We start from the raw sequence: 21310 nt of genomic DNA, 5'->3' as shown, positions 1-21310 counted from the left end.
CCAAGGGGCAACGATTCGAGGAATCACTCGGGAGGGAGGGAGCGCGCGAGGGCCGGGCTGACCCCCCGCTCGTGGGTGCGCGCCTGGAAAACTCGCAGCCTCCGCCCAGGGAAGCGAGGCAGCGGCTCCCTTTGTTCGCACCACACCAGGTGGGTGTCCCGGCCGACCCCGCTCGCCACGTGGCCGCGCCCCTCCCCTCCGCCAAGCTCCAGCGGCCCGGGGCGCGCTCGCCCGTTCGGCCCTGCGCCTCGTCCCGGTCCCCGGGAGGCTGCCAAGGAGGGGCCGTCGGGTGGGTGGACGTCTGTCTGGGGTCTGAGTTCCCCGCCGGCCCCGCGAGGAAAACCGGGCAGGCGCTGCGATGACCGGCAGTAACCCCGGCCAGGGCGCCCGCGGCCGGGGTCAACGCCCGCACTTGCGCCGCGGCCCGCGAGGCATCCGGGACCGCCCCGCCGCCCGCCCATCACCCTATCGCCTAGCAACGCCCACCCGCGCGCCGCCATTGGGCCGGCGCGAACACCCCTGGCGCCCGATTGGTTGCTGCTGCCGCCGCGCCACGCCCTCAGCCGGCTCCGCGCAGGCAGCGACTGCGGCGTGGAGTCGGCCGCCGAAGTGCGGGCACGCGGGTCCGTCCGTCCTTCCGCGCGCCTGTGGGTCCGAACGCCCCGCCGCAGCCGGCTGGACCCCCGGTGTGGCCACGGTGTAGTCCCCAGTGTGGCCCAAGCATTCCCATCCCGCACACGTGGCCCCGGCGGACACGGGGGTCGGGGACGGCCCCGGAGGCGCGCCGCGGGCTCGGTCCCAGCCGCGTGCGCGTCGGGGCCCGCGCGGCGGGAGGCGGAAGTAGGGGGGCGGTGATTTCCCGCCCGCCCGCGCCGCCCCCGGCGCTCCCCAGTCCCAGCCCCACCCCCCCGGCGCGTTCCCGCGCAGGGTCCCGGCTCGGGCGGCGGCGCGCACGGGCATCACCCCACCGGCGGCGGCGCGCCGGGTCCCGGGGCGCAGCCCCGACGCTCATTGGCCTGGGCGGCGCAGCCAAGCTGTCAGCCCATGTGGCGTGGCCGCCCGGGGATGGCCGCGGTTTAAATAGCGTCGGCGCCGGCCTAGAGGGAGCCAGAGAGACGGCAGCGGCCCCGGCCTCCCTCTCCGCCGCGCTTCAGCCTCCCGCTCCGCCGCGCTCCAGCCTCGCTCTCCGCCGCCCGCACCGCCGCCCGCGCCCTCACCAGGTACGAGCAGCCGGCGCTGGGGCCGGGGCACGGGTCGTGGTCAGGGCTCGGCCCGGGGTCCCCGGGGCGGCCCGGCTCCTCATCCTCCGCTCTCGGGGCGCGCGTGGCCTGGCCCCGTATCCAGGGGTCGCCTGCGCGGCCTGTCCGGGTCTCGGTGTTCGTGCCCCTTCGGAGGCGCCCGGGGCCCCGCGGAGTAGGTGGGCGGATGGCGGGGGAAGGACGCCGGGGAAAGCCGCCAACAGCCGCCTTCGCTTCCTGGTGGGGAGGCCGCGGACCCTGAAGGGCCTGGAGGAGCCACCGGCTCGGCCTCCCCGCGCCCACAAAGGCGCCGCCGCATCCTCCTCCCGGGGCCGCCTCGTAGCCGAGGCCCAGCCCGAAGGGGACGCCGCGAGGGAGGAACGGGGGGGGCGCAGGGGCCGCGCCGGGACCGGCCTCCCCATCACGTGGCGCAGCCCGGCCGGAGCGCAGGGGTCCCGAGCAGCCCCCGCCCGCGGCGAAGGGAGGCCGGGCGCGCCGCGGTGTTCCCACCCCCAGGCCCCTGCCTGGCCGTCAACCCCGCGTGAATAGCAAGCGGCGAGGACCCAGCGTGCGGGCCTGGAGCCGGCCCGGGGCAGCCAAGCCTCTGTGAATCGCGGTGGGTGGGAAGGCGGCCGCCTCTTTGCCGGGACGGCCCGAGGGAGGCCGCACTGCCGAGGGGCGGCGCGCGCATCAGGCCCTGGGGCCTCGTGCGAGTGGCCAGACCAGCGCTGGCCTCCGCCCCCTCCCCGCAGGGCTGAACGAGCCCCCATGCCGGAGGAGGAGCCGGCGGCCTGGGCACCCGTTCGGGGTCTTAGGGACCTGGGCTCCAGGGAGGGCCTCCTGTGGTGTGGGTCGGTCTGGGGAGGCAAACGTCTGTGGGTTCACCCGCGCAGGTGAAGGGTGCCAGGCAACACCTGCGTGTCCTGGCCAGGAGTGGTTCTCCAGGTTGGACCCTGCTGGAGGGGTTGGACTGGCTGAGTCGGTCCACAGTGGGGCAGGGGCCACCTTTCCCCCAGAGCACAGGCTATCCCCATTTCGTCCCTCCCCAGCCCTGGTGGCTCTTGGGCTGGCCTGGACAGCGGGCCCCCACCCCAACACGGGTGAGCATGGGTGCTGAGTACCCCCTCTAGGGCTCCCTGCCACCTCCATGCCCCAGCTTTGGGACCCTGCCTCTCCGTTTCCTTGATGGCCCTTAGCAGGCCACCTGAGGCCTTGTCCCCATCTCAGGTGACTCTGCCTGCTCCTCACTGTGAGCCCCCTGGTGCCCTAGGGATGGCCTGGGACAAGCTCCAGGAGCCTTGGAAGGCTGAGACTCAGCCGAGCGGAAGCCGACACAGGCGCAGAAACCACTAACTGCTGGGGGGGCCAGGGCTGCAGGGCTCCAGTGGGGTACCCCAGCCAATACTCTGAACTGAATGGGTCAGGGCCCAGAGGCGGGCCTGTTCCCAGAGCACGCAGCCCCTCCCAGCGAGAGCGGGGTCAGGGCCCAGGAATTGGCCACATGAGGAAGGGAGCTGCAGGAGCCAGGGCCCACATGGACCCTCAGGGTGACGCTTGGCCCCATGGGTGTCCACCTGTTCTGGGTGCCGAGGCTGCTGACAGGGGTATGGTGGCCGGGATGTGTGGGGCACTCATACCGCCCGCCCTGCAGAGCAGCCATGGAGGAGGTGGTGATTGCCGGCATGTCCGGGAAGCTGCCGGAGTCGGAGAACTTGCAGGAGTTCTGGGACAACCTCATTGGCAGTGTGGACATGGTCACGGACGATGACCGTCGCTGGAAGGCGGGTATGTGCCTGCGGGGCTCCGCGTGCCTGGGGTGGGAAGCTCCATCTCCACCTTTGTCCTCACACCAGCCTCCCTGCTGCGCTGTGTCCTCATCACCCAGACACTGGCCTGAGGCCGGCCGGTCCCAGCTGCAAAGCCACTGGTCACCCATGGGTGAGGCCAAGCTGCAGCCTCCTTCTTGGACATTGCACCAGAGTGGCCTAGAAAATGCGCCCAGCCCGCCAGGAGGCTCCCCCAATGACTGCAAGGCCGAGGGCTGGCCCAGGCAGGGCCCATCTGCTTGTTACGGAGGAGCCAAGCTCAGAGGATGGGTGGCGGGCTGGGGTCTCTCACCCATGCCGGGGGTGCGGGGGGCCAGAGCCCTTCCGGCCAGGCTGCCCCCGCCCGTGTCTGTCCTGAGCTGGCAGTTTGCATACCAGGTGTGCTCCGGGAGGCTGGAGCAACTGCCCCACACCCAGTAGGCTCTTACACAGAGCAGCTCTACCTGACGGGCAAGCTGTGAGTCAGCATGGTAGAGCCGAGGCATCAGCCAGGCAGATGGTCCCCCAGCCTCACTCTCACCGAGCTCTGTCTGTTCTGTGGCCCGTCTCAGGATTGGGGCTTTTGGGTCTTGTGCAGCAGACCTGGTCGTACCAGTCCCCGCTCTGGGGCCATGGTCTTCCCCTCCTGGGGATTCTGCTCCATTGTTTGGGCCTCCCAGGCATAGCAGAGAGTTCTTAATTCCACCATGGGCCCTCGGGGGTCTGCAGCACCCCACAGGGCCCCCACTTACGGGCAGCTTCCGTCAGAGAGTTAAACACCTGCCTGTCCCACAGGGCTCTATGGCCTGCCCCGGCGGTCCGGCAAGCTGAAGGATCTGTCTAGGTTTGATGCCTCCTTCTTCGGAGTCCACCCCAAGCAGGCACACACGATGGACCCTCAGCTGCGGCTGCTGCTGGAAGTCACCTATGAAGCCATCGTGGACGGAGGTGGGTCTGGCATTCGAGACTGCTGCCCCGAGGGCTCCTGCTGCCCATGTGGAACAGGCAGTGTTCTGTCTTCTTGCTTCTGGTAGAACCAGGTGCTGGCACCACCTACCCTCCCCGGCTGTGCCCCTGGCCTGGCCAACGGGCTCAGGGAGGTGTGAGCCGTGGGGTAGGCTGCAGTTTCACAACTGCACCCCAGAGGTGTCGCGGGTGTGCCCTGACCTGAGCGTACCAGTCTCCTCGCTTCTGATGTCTGGCTGGTGCTGGGGCCAGGGCCGGGGCTGGAGTGACGAGAGGCAGAGCAGGAGGTTCTTGAGGGGCCCTCCGGGCCCCCACCCCCACCAGCCAAGCAGCGGACAGCGCCGGCCCTGCTGTCTCTCCCCACCACCCTCTCCCACCACCCTCTCCCACGTCCCCCACCCAAGGCATTTCCACCCCATCCCGCCAGCCTGGCCCTCGCTCTGGCTGGCATTTGACCTCGGACAAGCGCCACACCGTTTCTTTTTTTTTTTATTTTTTATTTATTTTTAAGAGGAGTCTTACTCTGTCACCAGGCTGGAGTGCAGTGGCGCGATCTCGGCTCACTGCAAGCTCTGCCTCCTGGGTTCATGCCATTCTCCTGCCTCAGTCTCCTGAGTAGCTGGGACTACAGGCGCCCGCCACCACGCCCTGCTAATTTTTGTAGTTTTAGTAGAGATGGGGTTTCACCATGTTTGCCAGGATGGTCTCGATCTCTTGACCTCGTGATCCACCCATCTCAACTTCCCAAAGTGCTGGAATTACAGGCGTGAGCCACCACACCCAGCCGTGCCCTTTCTTAAGATCCAGGTGCTCCTTCCCCGGGCGGAGAAGGACCTCCTGAGGGGGAGGCTGAGCCCTGGGCTGCCCTTGGGTGTGAGTGGTTCATACACCCACCCACCCTAGGGCAGAGCCAGCCCACCAGGGGCGAGGAGCGGCCCTGCTGGCCGAGAGGTGGAAGCCCTTCTCTTGCGGGCTTCCTGCTGCCAGGCCCCACCCCAAGACTAAGGTTCTGCTCCCTGGGGGTGGCCGGTGTCCGTCTCTCCTTCCCGAGCCTGGACACTTGGCCTTTGTCTCCTCGGCTCCTTATCACGGCCTGTCCTGGCGCAGGCTGCCCTTGGTGCTGGAAAGGCCACTGGCCGACGGGCTCATCAGAGCTTGCCGGTGACACCAGGGGCCAAAGGCGTCGCCTGGGGACAATGCTGCCCTCTGTCCTTCCCGGAGCCACTCTGGCCGCGCCTGGTGCCCTCCCCTGGGCCTGCCTGCCCCTCCGCCTCGTTGCCTCTGTGACCTGGTTCTTGTTTCAAGCCTCACCTGGGCTGGCTGCTGGCCACAGGCTCTGCTTTGGTCCCTCTGCAGGACACCTCACTCTCCTTAGGTCCCTTCCAGGGTCCCACTGGGATGGACCCCCCCCCACCCCAAGCGAGTGAGGCCGAGATGGGACCTTCGCCCCAGAGCCGGGTGGGTGGGCTGGCTGCACTGTGGGGCCCAGCCGTGGCGTCTTGACCACTTTTGTGGCAGGCATCAACCCAGATTCACTCCGAGGGACACACACTGGCGTCTGGGTGGGCGTGAGCGGCTCTGAGACCTCGGAGGCCCTGAGCCGAGACCCCGAGACACTCGTGGGCTACAGCATGGTGGGCTGCCAGCGAGCAATGATGGCCAACCGGATCTCCTTCTTCTTCGACTTCAGAGGTGGGTCCTGCCCAGCCTCCTGCGATAGTGGGTGACCTTCAGGTCCCCACATGCTAAGCAGAAACCACGTGGCATGGGCTCACTCCGTGCAGTGTATGTCCAGCCTGGTGGCAGGAGGTGTGCTCAGGGGTCTCGTGTGCTCACAGCCCCAGCTGAGCCGCAGCGCCCTTCCTTGCAGGGCCCAGCATCGCCCTGGACACGGCCTGCTCCTCCAGCCTGATGGCCCTGGAGAACGCCTACCAGGCCATCCACAGCGGGCAGTGCCCTGCCGCCATCGTGGGGGGCATCAACATCCTGCTGAAGCCCAACACCTCTGTGCAGTTCTTGAGGCTGGGGATGCTCAGCCCCGAGGGCACCTGCAAGGCCTTCGACGCAGCGGGTGAGTGTGCGGCTGCGCGGCCGGGGCAGGCGGGACAGTGGCACAGGAGTGTGCAGCCGCGTGGCCGGGGCAGGCGGGACAGTGGCACAGGACGGCCCCCCGCACACTCCCCACAGCTCCCGGGATCCCCCACCCAAGCACCCACCCCACACCCCAGAGCTCCTCCCGGTGGGGTGGGGGCCGGCGTGGGGCTGAGCCCAGGGCCTGAGGTGCTGCTACACCCAGGGAACGGGTACTGCCGCTCGGAGGGTGTGGTGGCCGTCCTGCTGACCAAGAAGTCCCTGGCCCGGCGGGTGTACGCCACCATCCTGAACGCCGGCACCAATACAGATGGCTTCAAGGAGCAAGGTGGGCTCTGCCGGGGTTCCGGGGTGCTGGGGGGCAGGTGAGAGCCGGGGCTGGGGCTGCAGAACTGAGCCGAGCCCTCCGCAGGCGTGACCTTCCCCTCAGGAGATGTCCAGGAGCAGCTCATCCGCTCGTTGTACCAGTCGGCCGGAGTGGCCCCTGAGTCATTTGAGTACGTCGAAGCCCACGGCACAGGCACCAAGGTGATGCGCCCCCCCCCGCCACTCACCACCCCATGACCCTAACCTACACCCATGCCTGGAGAGGTGACCTGGCCAGAGCCCCTCACCCCCCATGTTTCCCACAGGTGGGCGACCCCCAGGAGCTGAATGGCATCACCCGAGCCCTGTGTGCCACCCGCCAGGAGCCGCTGCTCATCGGCTCCACCAAGTCCAACATGGGGCACCCGGAGCCAGCCTCGGGGCTGGCAGCCCTGGCCAAGGTATGTGGGGCTGGGCTTGGGGGTCCCTCAGGCTCCTGCTCCCTGGGACTGGGTTGCGTCATGGCTGGGCACTGCTGCTTCCTCTTTGCCAAGTGGAGGCGGGGGCTTCCCCACCACGAGCCCTTGTCCCCCGGGCTATGCTGCGGGTCTGAGCAGAGGCACTGAGGCTGACAGCAGGGAGAGCTCATAGCCAGGCTCGCTGGGCCTTCCCTGGGGGTCTGATGCGGGGGCAGAGCGCCTGCCGGACAGGGAGCCGAGCTGGAGGAGTCGCTTGGGTGGGAAGAGCAAGGCAGGAGCAGGCCTGGGGGTGTCCACGGCGCCATCAGGGTCTCCCGTGTCGCCCACCCGTCCCTACAGCTTCCCGACCCACTAGCAGAGGCCTGGGGCCCTTCAGAGAGACCAGGCACAGGAGCCCCAACACCCACAATCACTCACGCCCTCTGCCCCCCAACTTCTGCAGCCTCTGAGATGCAACATCTGGGCCAAGGGGGCCTTAGTGTTCAGGCCACAGCCAGGCTTTGGTGGGTCCGCGTCAGGCTGGGAGGCAGCAAGGCCCGAAGGGGGGGAGGTCTTGGACCAAGCTGAGGGCAGGGCCACGGCGGCTCAGTCATCGGACCCCTGTGCCATGGCAGAATTAGGTTGGGGACAGAAAGTGTGTCGGAGAGGGCCCTGGAACCCTGGCCCCACATGAGAGTCTCAGGGAGGTGCCTGCCTCCAGCTCAGGCAGCGGTACAGGGAGTGGGGTGGCTGCCCACCCACCACGTACCCCCGCAGGTGCTGCTGTCCCTGGAGCACGGGCTCTGGGTCCCCAACCTCCACTTCCACAGCCCCAACCCTGAGATCCCAGCGCTGTTGGATGGGCGGCTGCAGGTGGTGGACCAGCCCATGCCCGTCCGTGGCGGCAACGTGGGCATCAACTCCTTTGGCTTCGGGGGCTCCAATGTGCACGTCATCCTGAGGCCCAACACGCAGCCACCCCTGGCACCCGCCCCACATGCCACCCTGCCCCGTCTGCTGCGGGCCAGCGGACGCACCCCCGAGGCTGTGCGGAAGCTGCTGGAGCAGGGCCTCCAGCACAGCCAGGACCTGGCTTTCCTCAGCATGCTGAATGACATCACCGCCGTCCCCGCCACTGCCATGCCCTTCCGTGGCTACGCCGTGCTGGGTGGTGAGCGCGGTGGCCCAGAGGTGCAGCAGGTGCCCGCTGGCGAGCGCCCGCTCTGGTTCATCTGCTCTGGTGAGCCCACACTCTGCCCCCGAGGTGGTCCCTTCCCTGGGGAAAGGCAGGCGAGCTGGAGCTGGTGGTCCCCTGAGGTGCTCTCTGGGACGGGGATGGGCACACAGTGGTGCGGGATGGGGCTGAGCCTCGTGACATGCTGTCTGGGACAGGGATGGGCACACAGTGGCGCGGGATGGGGCTGAGCCTCATGCGCCTGGACCGCTTCCGAGATTCCATCCTGCGCTCCGATGAGGCTGTGAAGCCGTTAGGCCTGAAGGTGTCACAGCTGCTGCTGAGCACAGACGAGAGCACCTTTGATGACATCGTCCACGCCTTCGTGAGCCTGACCGCCATCCAGGTAGGGCCCAGCCTGCCGGCGTGTGAGCAACGCCAGCCCCAGGGCTCTGGCGTTTCTTGGAGCCCAGGAGCTGCAGTGTCCAGTCCGGGGTCCCTGACAGCCCCTTTGCTGGGCAGAGCCTTGTGCTGGGGGCAGGACGGGAGGGGAGGAGGGGTCTCAGTGGGGCTGTGTGGGGGCCATAGAGGCTTCTTTCCTATCAGGAGACCTGGGAGGGTCAATGGGGCGCGAGGGTGGAGATGGCCTAGTGGGGCCGGGGGCCGCCCCCAACAGCTGTACCTGTTGGAGGTTGCGACCTGAGTGTCCTGTTCCCACCCCAGATAGGCCTCATAGACCTGCTCAGCTGCATGGGGCTGAGGCCAGATGGCATCATCGGCCACTCCCTGGGGGAGGTGGCCTGTGGCTACGCCGACGGCTGCCTGTCCCAGGAGGAGGCCGTCCTCGCTGCCTACTGGAGGGGACAGTGCATCAAAGAAGCCCATCTCCCGCCGGGCGCCATGGCAGCCGTGGGTAGGTGTCCCTGAGGTCTCCCGGAGGGGCCCCCAGCACCTCCAAGAAAGGAGGCTGCCTTCTCGCTGTGGGATCTTCACCTGCAGCCCTGGCCTGGCCCCCGTAGGATAGAGTGGCCCCCGCTGGCCCGGGGACACCCAGCTCAGACACAGCTGTGCGCGAGTGCCCATGCAGCTGCCCCACTAGCCCCACACCTGGCAGCCTTGGGTCTAGGCACGTGTCCATGGGCATCAGGCCTGCGTGGAGCACCCGTGTGATGAGCACACAGCCCCAGCGTAGCAAGAACCCAGGGGCTCTGGTGAAACCAACACACAGGTCATCAGGGTTCCCTCAGACTGGTACCCTCTGTTGGCACCCATCTCTGAGCCTCAGGGGCCACACGTAGGCAGGGCCTGGAAAGAACCTTGGCTGCAGAGGACTGAGGGGACCACCATCTGGGGACCGGGCTCCCAGGAGCTGCCCTTGGAGTGGCAGCTCTGTAATGACACCTCCACCCACGGGTCAAACACAGCAGGGGGCGGGCCTTTCTCATGAAGGCTCCAAGGCTGCCATTACCACGCCTGTCATTACCGCCCCCAGCTGCAGGCGGTGTCCTGGGTGGGTGGGTGGCTGGGTGGCTGGGAGCGGCTCGGTCCCCACGCTAAGCCTCTGAGGCTGGCTCTGCCATAGGTTTGTCCTGGGAGGAGTGTAAACAGCGCTGCCCCCCGGGCGTGGTGCCCGCCTGCCACAACTCCAAGGACACAGTCACCATCTCGGGACCTCAGGTGCGTGCTGCGGCCCGGGCGGGCTCCTCTGTCCCCTGCGCCTGCCATTCCAAGTCTGGCAGGGACACGCGGCCACGGTCTACGCCCCACCAGGCTCTGACGGGCCTGGGGCATGGGGCAGGTTTGTCCCCAGGTCCCTTGCCCATTCCCTCTCGGTTCCCTCGGGGTGAGGTGAGTGTGTCCTACCTCTCCGAGCCTGAGGTGGGTGCCCAGCCAGGATGCTTATCCAGCCTCCCACGATGCCCAGGCCCCGGTGTTTGAGTTCGTGGAGCAGCTGAGGAAGGAGGGTGTGTTTGCCAAGGAGGTGCGGACCGGCGGTTTGGCCTTCCACTCCTACTTCATGGAGGCCATCGCACCCCCACTGCTGCAGGCGCTCAAGAAGGTGGGCTAACACGGCCTAGGGGGGTGCGGGGCGGGCCGGGGGGCCCACAACCCAGCACTGACTTGGCCCATCATGCAGGTGATCCGGGAGCCGAAGCCACGTTCAGCCCGCTGGCTCAGCACCTCTATCCCCAAGGCCCAGTGGCACAGCAGCCTGGCACGCACGTCCTCCGCCGAGTACAACGTCAACAACCTGGTGAGCCCTGTGCTGTTCCAGGAGGCCCTGTGGCATGTGCCTGAGCACGCGGTGGTGCTGGAGATCGCGCCCCACGCCCTGCTGCAGGTAGGCCCAGCCTGAGGGCAGCAGGCACCGGGAGCCTGGGATGGGCGCCTCAGCTGAGCACCAAGAGAGCCCACCTGCTCTGCCACACCTAGGCTGTCCTGAAGCGTGGCCTGAAACCGAGCTGCACCATCATCCCCCTGATGAAGAAGGATCACAGGGACAACCTGGAGTTCTTCCTGGCCGGCATCGGCAGGCTGCACCTCTCAGGGTGGGTCCCTTCCCAGCCCGAGTCTCGTCTCCTAGAGTCGGGGACGGCGTGGGGTGGGTGAGCAGGGCTGCGGGCCCCTCGCTGACCCAGGCCAGTGGCAGCAGCCCTGGATGGTCCACCGCAGGGAGTGGGTGGGCTGAACCCAGAGCCCCTGGACCCCGGTGATGGGTGTGTCGCCCGTGCCTCCCCTCTCCATAGCATCGACGCCGACCCCAATGCCTTGTTCCCACCTGTGGAGTTCCCAGCTCCCCGAGGAACCCCCCTCATCTCCCCACTCATCAAGTGGGACCACAGCCTGGCCTGGGACGTGCCGGCCGCCGAGGACTTCCCCAACGGCTCTGGTTCCCCCTCGGCCGCCGTCTACAACATCGGTGAACAGGGGCCCGGCGGGTGGGCAGGCTCTTCCCTCCCCACAGACGCCAGCTCTGTGCTGAGGCCTATGCCCTCCCGCAGACACCAGCTCCGAGTCTCCTGACCACTACCTGGTAGACCACACCATCGATGGTCGCATCCTCTTCCCTGCCACTGGCTACCTGAGCATAGTGTGGAAGACGCTGGCCCGCGCCCTGGGCCTGGCCATCGAGCAGCTGCCCGTGGTGTTTGAGGACGTGGTGCTGCACCAGGCCACCATCCTGCCCAAGACTGGTGAGGGGCACCCCAGGACCAAGGCGGGGGTAGCTGGGGGGCAGGTGCTGCTCTCTGATCTCCAACTCCCTTGCTCTGCAGGGACAGTGTCCTTGGAGGTACGGCTCCTGGAAGCCTCCCGAACCTTTGAGGTGTCAGAGAACGGCAACCTGGTAGCGAGTGGTAAGCAGGGCTGGTGGCACGGGAGCTGCGGAGGCTGTGCCCACTGGCCATGCCACCCGTCCTCAGGCCCTTCCGCACCTGCCTTCCCACAGGGAAGGTGTACCAGTGGGATGACCCTGACCCCAGGCTCTTCGACCACCCGGAAAGCCCCACCCCCGACCCCGCGGAGCCCCTCTTCCTGGCCCAGGCTGAAGTTTACAAGGAGCTGCGTCTGCGCGGCTACGACTACGGCCCTCACTTCCAGGGCATTCTGGAGGCCAGCCTGGAAGGTGGGTACTGACTACACTGCTGCCCAAGCCCCCGGGGAGGGTGGTCGTCATTGTGGGGACCACAGAGGGCACCCACGGCTGGGCATGCAGCCTGGGAGGGAGCAGAGGGGCCCCGTGGGCTCTGGGAGGTGGCCCCAGGGACCTGGGAGTTCCACAGCACCAACCAGGCCCTGTGTGCAGGTGACTCAGGGAGGCTGCTGTGGAAGGATAACTGGGTGAGCTTCGTGGACACCATGCTGCAGATATCCATCCTGGGCTTGGCCAAGCACGGCCTGTACCTGCCCACCCGTATCACCGCCATCCACATCGACCCTGCCACCCACAGGCAGAAGCTGTACATGCTGCAGGACAAGGCCCAAGGTAGCCCCAGCCCCAGCCCCAGCCCCAGCCCCAGCCCAGTGTCCCCAGCCAACTATGCCGCACTCACCCAGCCTGTCCCCACAGTGGCTGACGTGGTGGTGAGCAGGTGGCTGAAGGTCATAGTGGCCGGAGGCGTCCACATCTCCAGGCTCCACACTGAGTCAGCCCCGCGGCGGCAGCAGGAGCAGCAGGTGCCCATCCTGGAGAAGTTTTGCTTCACTCCCCACATAGAGGAGGGGTGCCTGTCTGAGCACGCTGCCCTGCAGGAGGAGCTGCAACTGTGCAAGGGTGAGGTCCCGGCCCTGCCGGCTTCGGACACCTCTGGCAACGGGGAGTGATCGCCTCCCCTTCATGTTGACCCCAGACTTGTTTCTCCACGGGGCCCCCTTTGGAGTCAGCGACCCTAGCCCAACCCTCCAGCCGGAGCTCACGGCGGCGGCCTCCCTCCCTCCCCCAGCCCCCAGCCTTCCTCGTCCCTGGTCACTGTTCCTCAGTCTTGAAGGGGTACTTGGGGGCAAAGATGACAGATTCGGCCCAAGGTCACACCTTGGCTAGGCACAGAGTAGCCCCTGCAGCTGAATCCGGCCCCTCACTGTGTCTACAGTGAGCAGGAGTCAACATCCCAATGGTGGGCAGCCCCTTCCTCCACCCTCAGCTATTTCTCATCCTGTGGGCAAAGCTGGGTGGTGGCCCCAGAAGGACGGAGTGGGTCTGAGAGCCCATGCCAGGCAGATGCCCTGGGGCTTTGGGAACACCAGGCCTGCCTCCCTCCCTCCCCAGGGCTGGCGCAGGCACTGCAGACCAAGGTGACCCAGCAGGGGCTGAAGATGGCGGTGCCTGGACTGGATGGGGCCCAGGTCCCCCGGGACCCCTCACAGCAGGAACTGCCCCGGCTGTTGTCGGCTGCCTGCAGGCTTCAGCTCAACGGGAACCTGCAGCTAGAGCTGGCACAGGTGCTGGCCCAGGAGAGGCCCAAGCTGCCAGAGGACCCCCTGCTCAGCGGCCTCCTGGACTCCCCAGCACTCAAGGCCTGCCTGGACACTGCCGTGGAGAACATGCCCAGCCAGAAGATGAAGGTGGTGGAGGTGGGTGCCTCCTGGGCAGCCAGGCCTCTGCCCCGAACATGGTAGGACCCACCCCGACATCAGTTGCAGGAGACAGCACCACAGACACGGGGCAGGCCCTGGGCGGTGGGTGGGTCCGGCCAGTTCCCATTGTGGTTCTGTGCAGGTGTCCTGTGCGGCCCACACAGCCACCGTGGAGGGCCCGCCCGTGGGCTCCAAGAGGTACACCCTAGGCAGGACCCCAGGGACAAGACCAGTGGCATCTGTGTGCCCACGGCTGGCACCGTCATCAGGTTGACAGGGAAGCCTTTCTGCTAGACTGTGGCCTCATGGACATTTTGCCCAGTCCCAGGTCAGGGGCACCTGCCTGGTGTGGGGCTGATTCCAGAATTTACCCCCTACAGGTGCTGGCTGGCCATGGTCACCTGTATTCCCGCATCCCAGGCCTGCTCAGCCCCCATCCCCTGCTGCAGCTGAGCTACACGGCCACCGATCGCCACCCCCAGGCCCTGGAGGCTGCCCAGGACGAGCTGCAGCAACACGACGTTGCCCAGGGCCAGTGGGATCCTGCAGACCCTGCCCCCAGCGCCCTGGGCAGCGCTGACCTCCTGGTGTGCAACTGTGCTGTGGCTGCTCTCGGGGACCCGGCCTCAGCTCTCAGCAATATGGTGGCTGCCCTGAGAGAAGGGGGCTTCCTGCTGCTGCACACACTGCTCCGGGGGCACCCCCTCGGGGACACCGTGGCCTTCCTCACCTCCGCCGAGCCACAGTACGGCCAGGGCATCCTGAGCCAGGTGCGGCCGCCGGGCAGGGGGACGGGGTGGGGGCCGGATGAGGGCCAGGCCGGCAGGGTGCTGACCACCACCCCCACAGGACGCATGGGAGAGCCTCTTCTCCAGGGTGTCGCTGCGCCTGGTGGGCCTGAAGAAGTCCTTCTACGGCTCCACGCTCTTCCTGTGCCGCCGGCCCGCCCCGCAGGACAGCCCCATCTTCCTGCCGGTGGACGACACCAGCTTCCGCTGGGTGGAGTCTCTGAAGGTCAGGCCCCGCCCCACCTCCAGGCCCCGCCCCACCTCCCAACTTGCTGAGTGTGGCCTGACCCTCCCCGACCCGCCGTAGGGCATCCTGGCTGACGAAGACTCCTCCAGGCCTGTGTGGCTGAAGGCCATCAACTGCGCCACCTCGGGTGTGGTGGGCTTGGTGAACTGTCTCCGCCAAGAGCCCGGCGGGAACCGCCTCCGGTAGGAGCACGGCCCCTCACCGCTTCCCCTTCCCCACCAGCCTCCCCCTCCCCAGCCTGAGCTCCCTGCCTCTGCCCCCAGGTGTGTGCTGCTCTCCAACCTCAGCAGCACCTCCCGCGTCCCGGAGGTGGACCCGGGCTCCGCGGAACTGCAGAAGGTGTTGCAGGGAGACCTGGTGATGAACGTCTACCGCGACGGGGCCTGGGGGGCTTTCCGTCACTTCCTGCTGGAGGAGGGTGAGCCCCCGACGCTGCCCTGCCCCTCCCGGGAGACTGCACCTGAAGGCCCCGCAGCAGCCCCACCTCCCTGTTTCCCTAGACAAGCCTGAGGAGCCGACGGCACACGCCTTCGTGACCACCCTCACCCGGGGGGACCTGTCCTCCCTCCGCTGGGTCTGCTCCTCGCTGCGCCACGCCCAGCCCGCCCGCCCTGGCGCCCAGCTCTGCACGGTCTACTACGCCTCCCTCAACTTCCGCGACATCATGCTGGCCACTGGCAAGCTGTCCCCTGATGCCATCCCAGGTATGGTTGGCGTGGGGCCGTGGGAGTGGACTGGGCCGGGGAGCAGAGACCCCAGCAGCCAGGACCTGCCTGGGAGCCCCTCGGGAGGGAAGGGCGGGCGGTGAGGGGCTCCGTGCCGTCTCCCCCAGGGAAGTGGACCTCCCAGGACAGCCTGTTAGGTATGGAGTTCTCGGGCCGAGATGCCAGCGGCAAGCGTGTGATGGGACTGGTGCCTGCCAAGGGCCTGGCCACCTCTGTCCTGCTGTCATCGGACTTCCTCTGGGATGTGCCCTCCAACTGGTGAGTGTGTCAAGGGTGTGAGCCCGGGCCCCACGTGGATGGCGGCCAGGCCTGTGCTGACCCACCTGCTGTATCCCCAGGACCCTGGAGGAGGCGGCCTCAGTGCCCATCGTCTACAGCACGGCCTACTACGCACTGGTGGTGCGCGGGCGGGTGCGCCCCAGGGAGACGGTGCTCATCCACTCGGGCTCGGGTGGCGTGGGCCAGGCCGCCATCGCCATCGCCCTCAGTCTGGGCTGCCGCGTCTTCACCACCGTGGGTAAGGCCCCGCCCCCGGAGCCGCCTGCTGCCCTCCCGCCCCGCCACCCCGGCTCACCGGCCGCGCCTCCTCTCTTCACCAGGGTCAGCTGAGAAGCGGGCGTACCTCCAGGCCAGGTTCCCCGAGCTCGACAGCACCAGCTTCGCCAACTCCCGGGACACGTCCTTCGAGCAGCATGTGCTGTGGCACACGGGCGGGAAGGGTGAGTGGCCCCCACGGCCCCCACGGCCCCCACCTGTCTCCTGCTTAGTCTCCGGCCCAGGGAGAAGCAGGGTCTGGCCCTCTGGACTGTGGTGGCTGGGCCTGCAGTGGGTGTGACTGTCGGGCCCCTCTGGCCCCCTAGGCGTTGACCTGGTCTTGAACTCCTTGGCGGAAGAGAAGCTGCAGGCCAGCGTGAGGTGCTTGGCTATGCACGGTCGCTTCCTGGAAATTGGCAAATTCGACCTTTCTCAGAACCACCCACTTGGTGAGGCTGGCAGCACCTGGGCGGGGGTGGGCATGGATGGGTGTGGGTGGACGTGTGGAAGGCCCTGGGTGAGCACGGCCCCTGCCCGCAGGCATGGCCATCTTCCTAAAGAACGTGACATTCCACGGGATCCTGCTGGATGCGGTCTTCGACAGCAGTGCCGACTGGCGGGAGGTGTCGGCGCTTGTGCAGGCCGGCATCCGGGATGGGGTGGTACGGCCCCTCAAGTGCACGGTGTTCCCCAGGACCCAGGTGGAGGATGCTTTCCGCTACATGGCCCAAGGGAAGCACGTTGGCAAAGTTGTCGTGCAGGTGAGGGGAGGAGCCCCAGCGCCTCGGGCATCCAAGGCTCTGGTCCCCAGGCAGTGCCTGAGCCGGTGGGTGCTTGGACGCAGGTGCTTTCGGAGGAGCCAGAGGCAGTGCTGAAGGGGGCCAAACCCAAGCTGATGTCAGCCATCTCCCAGACCTTCTGCCCGGCCCACAAGAGCTACATCATCGCTGGTGGTCTGGGTGGCTTCGGCCTGGAGTTGGCGCAGTGGCTGATACAGCGCGGGGTGCAGAAGCTCGTGTTGACCTCTCGCTCCGGGATCCGGACAGGTGAGTCGGCAGGGGTGCTTGTGGACCAGCCTGGGCCAGGCACAGACCCGGGCCCCCGAGTTCTCTGCAGCCCACCATTGTGGGCTGTCACAGTGCCTGGGGTCTGTCCACCTCCATCTTGTGGGGGGCTTGCTGGACGGGGCTCTGCGGCTGCTCCCCACTTCCCCAGCCCGGCGTGTGGGGAAGAGACTGTACCCTGGCCCGGTCCAGCCCACAGTCCTGTGTCCCGCAGGCTACCAGGCCAAGCAGGTCCGCCGGTGGAGGCGCCAGGGCGTACAGGTGCAGGTGTCCACCAGCAACATCAGCTCACTGGAGGGGGCCCGGGGCCTCATTACCGAGGCGGCGCAGCTTGGGCCCGTGGGCGGCGTCTTCAACCTGGCCATGGTGAGGGAAGGCCCCAAGTGGGGCCCTCAAAAGCCCTGAGACCAAGAGGGGGACCCTGGGTGGGCGGGTGAGGCCCTGGAGCTGCAGGGAGTGCTGAGGATGCCTCCCCCAGGTCTTGAGAGACGCCATGCTGGAGAACCAGACCCCAGAGTTCTTCCAGGACGTCTGCAAGCCCAAGTACAGCGGCACCCTGAACCTGGACAGGTGGGTACCGCACAGCCCTGCCCCCGCCTGTGCCGGGGTCTGGGCTCAGGGCCATGGGAGCCAAGGTGGTTTGTTGACAGCCCTCTCTGGTCTTTCCTGGGGATGGGACATTGGGGGCTCCTGGGGGTGCTGGCCAATAGGGAGTGACACACGTGCCCACAGGGTGACCCGAGAGGCGTGCCCTGAGCTGGACTACTTTGTGGTCTTCTCCTCTGTGAGCTGCGGACGCGGCAATGCAGGACAGAGCAACTACGGCTTTGCCAATTCCGCCATGGAGCGCATCTGTGAGAAACGCCGGCACGAAGGCCTCCCAGGTGGGCCCCACCCTCTCCCCTCGGCCCTGCCCACCCCACCCTCTCCCAGTGGCCACTCCCCACCCCCACCTTCTCCCCGCAGCCCTGCCCACCTGCCCCGTCGCCCACAGGCCTGGCCGTGCAGTGGGGCGCCATCGGCGACGTGGGCATTTTGGTGGAGACGACGAGCACCAACAACACGATCGTCAGTGGCACGCTGCCCCAGCGCATGGCCTCTTGCCTGGAGGTGCTGGACCTCTTCCTGAACCAGCCCCACATGGTCCTGAGCAGCTTCGTGCTGGCTGAGAAGGCTGCGGCCTACAGGGACAGGAACAGCCAGCAGGACCTGGTGGAGGCCGTGGCACACATCCTGGGTGAGCACTCCCGGCAGGAGCCACACCAGGCGGTTCCCCTGCTGGCATCAGGGTCTGGGGACATAGCAGTCGTGGCCCTGTGCGCCTCAGTTTCCCCATCTGCAGAGCCAGGGTGCGGGCGCAGGTGTCACTGTGGTGATGGTGCTTTGGGAGATGCACAGCCCACACACCCCTGGGTGTCAGCCCTGCCCCACCCAGGCCGTCCCCATGCCCCCTCTGGAATTGCCGACCCAGCGCATCCCTTCCAGGCATCCGCGACTTGGCTGCTGTCAACCTGGACAGCTCACTGGCGGACCTGGGCCTGGACTCGCTCATGAGCGTGGAGGTGCGCCAGACGCTGGAGCGTGACCTCAACCTGGTGCTGTCCGTGCGCGAGGTGCGGCAGCTCACGCTCCGGAAACTGCAGGAGCTGTCCTCAAAGGCGGATGAGGCCAACGGTGCGTGTGGGCGGCCAGGCAGGAGTGGGGTCCCCGGGCCTCCCCAGCCCTTCCTCCTTGCTGTCTGGACCGTGTCCCAGCAGGCATCCCACCCTTCGTCACGGGTGCCGTTCTGAGCATTCCCACCCCAACTCCCATCTGACGTAGCACCATGGGGACCTGCATGCGTGTCTGTGTGTCCTTGCGTGGGTGCCAGGGCTCTGCACCCAGACCAGCCTGGCATCTGCCCCGTCTTCACAGAGCTGGCATCCCCCACGCCCAAGGAGGATGGTCTGGCCCAGCAGCAGACTCAGCTGAACCTGCGCTCCCTGCTGGTGAACCCGGAGGGCCCCACCCTGATGCGGCTCAACTTGGTGCAGAGCTCGGAGCGGCCCCTGTTCCTGGTGCACCCAATCGAGGGCTCCACCGCCGTGTTCCACAGCCTGGCCTCCCGGCTCAGCATCCCCACCTATGGCCTGCAGTGCACCCGAGGTACTCCCGGGCCCTCCTCTGGAGGCGGTGGTCAGTGCTGGCCATCACGGGGCCCATGGCTGCCGCCTGTACATGCTGAGTGCCCGGCACTGCCATTGCAGCTGCGCCCCTCGACAGCATCCACAGCCTGGCTGCCTACTACATCGACTGCATCAGGCAGGTGCAGCCCGAGGGCCCCTACCGCGTGGCCGGCTACTCCTACGGGGCTTGCGTGGCCTTTGAAATGTGCTCCCAGCTGCAGGCCCAGCAGAGCCCGGCCCCCACCCACAACAGCCTCTTCCTGTTCGACGGCTCGCCCACCTACGTACTGGCCTACACCCAGGTGAGAGCCAGGCCGGTCCTAGAGGCCTACGGCAAACGTCTGGGCTCCCCACCTGTGCCCTGGCTTTGGGGGACCATCGCTCAGGAGGCCCCGCCCTTTCCATCTGCTCAGCAGCCCCTCCTTTCTCTCAGAGCTACCGGGCGAAGATGACCCCAGGCTGTGAGGCTGAGGCCGAGACGGAGGCCCTATGCTTCTTCGTGCAGCAGTTCACGGACATGGAGCACAACAGGGTGGGTCCTGGACACCCCTGAGGCCACAGGACCCAGAGCACTGGGCAGGAATGGAAGGGGGAAGAGAAGGATGGGATGGGACGCGAAGAGCGTTAAAGGCCCCCCAGCTTCACCCCTTTTAATAGCCAATTCTGTCCGGATGCGGTACCTCATGCTTGTAATCCCGGCACTTTGGGAGGCTGAGGCGGGCGGATCACCTGACATTGAGAGTTCGAGACCAGCCTGACCAACATGGAGAAACCCCTTCTCTACTAAAAATACAAAAATTAGCAGGGCATGGTGGCACTCACCTGTAGTTCCACCTACTCGGGAGGCTGAGGGAGGAGAATCGCTTGAACCCAGTAGGCGGAGGTTGCGGTGAGCTGAGATCGCGCCACTCCATCTAGCCTGGGCAACAAAAACGAAACTCGTCTCAAAAAAAAAAAAAAAGCCCACCCGCAGTGCAACACAGGGCAGGCCGGTGCTATGGGTGCTGCGGGTGCTGTGGGTGCTGCTGGCACCTGCTCAGAGCCCGACCCCGCAGGTGCTGGAGGCGCTGCTGCCGCTGAAGGGCCTGGAGGAGCGTGTGGCAGCCGCCGTGGACCTGATCATCAAGAGCCACCAGGGCCTGGACCGCCAGGAGCTGAGCTTCGCGGCCCTGTCCTTCTACTACAAGCTGCGTGCCGCTGAGCAGTACACACCCAAGGCCAAGTACCATGGCAACGTGATGCTACTGCGCGCCAAGACGGGTGGCGCCTACGGCGAGGACCTGGGCGCGGACTACAACCTCTCCCAGGTGCGCAAGGGTCCTGACGGGAGCGGGGACAGGGATAGGAGTGGGGTGGGGCGGCAGCTGATTGCATCCCCTACAGGTATGCGATGGGAAAGTATCCATCCACGTCATCGAGGGCGACCACCGCACGCTGCTGGAGGGCAGCGGCCTGGAGTCCATCGTCAGCATCATCCACAGCTCCCTGGCTGAGCCACGCGTGAGCGTGCGGGAGGGCTAGGCCCGTGCCCCCGCCTGCCACCGGAGGCCACTCCACCATCCCCACCCCACTCCACCCCACCCCACCCCACCCCCGCCATGCAACGGGATTGAAGGGTCCTGCCGGTGGGACCCTGTCTGGCCCAGTGCCACTGCCCCCCGAGGCTGCTAGACGTAGGTTAGGCACGTCCCACCCACCCGCCGCCTCCCACGGCACCTCGGGGACACCAGAGCTGCCGACTTGGAGACTCTTGGTCTGTGAAGAGCCGGTGGTGCCCGCAGGAACTGGGCTGGGCCTCGTGCACCCATGGGGTCTAGGCTTGGTCTTTCTGCGCTTGGATTTGCATATTTATTGCATTGCTGGTAGAGACCCCCAGGCCTGTCCACCCTGCTAAGACTCCTCAGGCAGCGTGTGGGTCCTGCACTCTGCCCCCATTTCCCCAATGTCCCCTGCGGGCGCGGGCAGCCACCCAGGCCTGCTGGCTGCGGGCCCCTCTCGGCCAGGCATTGGCTCAGCCCGCTGAGTGGGAGGTCGTGGGCCAGTCCCCAAGGAGCTGGACCCCTGCACAGGCACATAGTGCCTGGCCACACCCATGATGCAGGGCTGCCTCCAACCCTGCGGACCGGGCCGGGCACCAACTCCGTGTTTGCTGTTTGTCTGTGTTTGTTTTTCAAGAAATGATTCAAATTGCTGCTTGGATTTTGAAATTTACTGTAACTGTCAGTGTACACGTCTGGACCCTGTTTCATTTTTACACCAATTTGGTAAAAATGCTGCTCTCAGCCTCCCACAATTAAACCGCATGTAATCTCTACCGCCGTCCTTTCTTCCCTGCTCCCTGACCCGGCAGCCGCAAGCTCTCCAGCTCCGCCCCACCCAGAAGGGGATGCCCTCTGTCCTCTGGTCCCCAGTTCCCGCACACCCCTAGGCCATGTCCCAGAGCCGGGGCTGGGCCAGAGGGTGAGGAAGGAGCCCGCGTGGCAGCCCCCGGGCTTCCCGGGAAAGCGCTGGGACTGGGGGGGCGTGTACCAAGGCCCTGGCCAAGAAACACCACCGGTGAGAAACGTGTGGGAGGTACAGACACTGGGAAGTTGTCTTCAGCTGACGAGGAGAGGCCCCTCGTGGAGAATAGTATTTGCTTGAAGTCAGCAGATTGTAGGCATTCGCCCTGCCAAA

The 21310-nt window shown here is 66.8% G+C and overlaps 1 protein-coding gene across 2 annotated transcripts; it reads left to right on the top strand.

Moving 5' to 3' along the window:
- The first annotated feature begins 1110 nt into the window (after window positions 1–1110).
- Window positions 1111–20948, top strand: FASN (fatty acid synthase). Of its 2 annotated transcripts, none has more exons than XM_024234548.3 (43): window positions 1111–1220; window positions 2890–3023; window positions 3839–3991; window positions 5528–5701; window positions 5880–6080; window positions 6306–6428; window positions 6513–6628; window positions 6733–6867; window positions 7642–8104; window positions 8257–8444; window positions 8762–8951; window positions 9621–9715; window positions 9963–10097; window positions 10176–10379; window positions 10472–10587; window positions 10786–10958; window positions 11041–11232; window positions 11314–11394; window positions 11487–11663; window positions 11844–12023; window positions 12108–12311; window positions 12804–13108; window positions 13492–13881; window positions 13961–14125; window positions 14207–14328; window positions 14410–14564; window positions 14647–14850; window positions 14979–15129; window positions 15210–15388; window positions 15471–15590; window positions 15732–15854; window positions 15946–16166; window positions 16250–16451; window positions 16684–16835; window positions 16948–17039; window positions 17202–17353; window positions 17464–17706; window positions 17955–18143; window positions 18384–18614; window positions 18716–18936; window positions 19068–19166; window positions 19690–19941; window positions 20018–20948. In XM_024234548.3, exons 2-43 carry the CDS (start codon window positions 2897–2899, stop codon window positions 20153–20155), a joined length of 7533 nt encoding a protein of 2510 aa, XP_024090316.3. In that variant the 5' UTR covers window positions 1111–1220; window positions 2890–2896; the 3' UTR covers window positions 20156–20948. The 2 variants fall into 2 exon arrangements, with proteins under 2 accessions (XP_024090316.3, XP_054393397.2); XM_054537422.2 differs by having other exon boundaries at window positions 1125–1220; window positions 2895–3023.
- The last annotated feature ends 362 nt before the right edge of the window (window positions 20949–21310 follow it).

This window comes from Pongo abelii, chromosome 19, assembly GCF_028885655.2.
Source record: "Pongo abelii isolate AG06213 chromosome 19, NHGRI_mPonAbe1-v2.0_pri, whole genome shotgun sequence".
Classification (NCBI taxonomy): domain Eukaryota; kingdom Metazoa; phylum Chordata; class Mammalia; order Primates; family Hominidae; genus Pongo; species Pongo abelii.
Note: the sequence above shows the minus strand (reverse complement) of the source record. Positions and strands in the feature narration are given on the sequence as shown.

What these genes read in the sequence shown, in the direction of transcription:
- FASN (XM_024234548.3), top strand. Translation starts at nt 2,897, where the DNA reads ATGGAGGAGGTGGTGATTGCCGGCATGTCCGGGAAGCTGCCGGAGTCG. An exon ending in CAAGGCCTTCGACGCAGCGG is followed by an intron (nt 6,081 to 6,305) that starts GTGAGTGTGCGG and finishes TGCTACACCCAG; the next exon opens with GGAACGGGTACTGCCGCTCG. An exon ending in GTCCCCTGATGCCATCCCAG is followed by an intron (nt 14,851 to 14,978) that starts GTATGGTTGGCG and finishes CGTCTCCCCCAG; the next exon opens with GGAAGTGGACCTCCCAGGAC.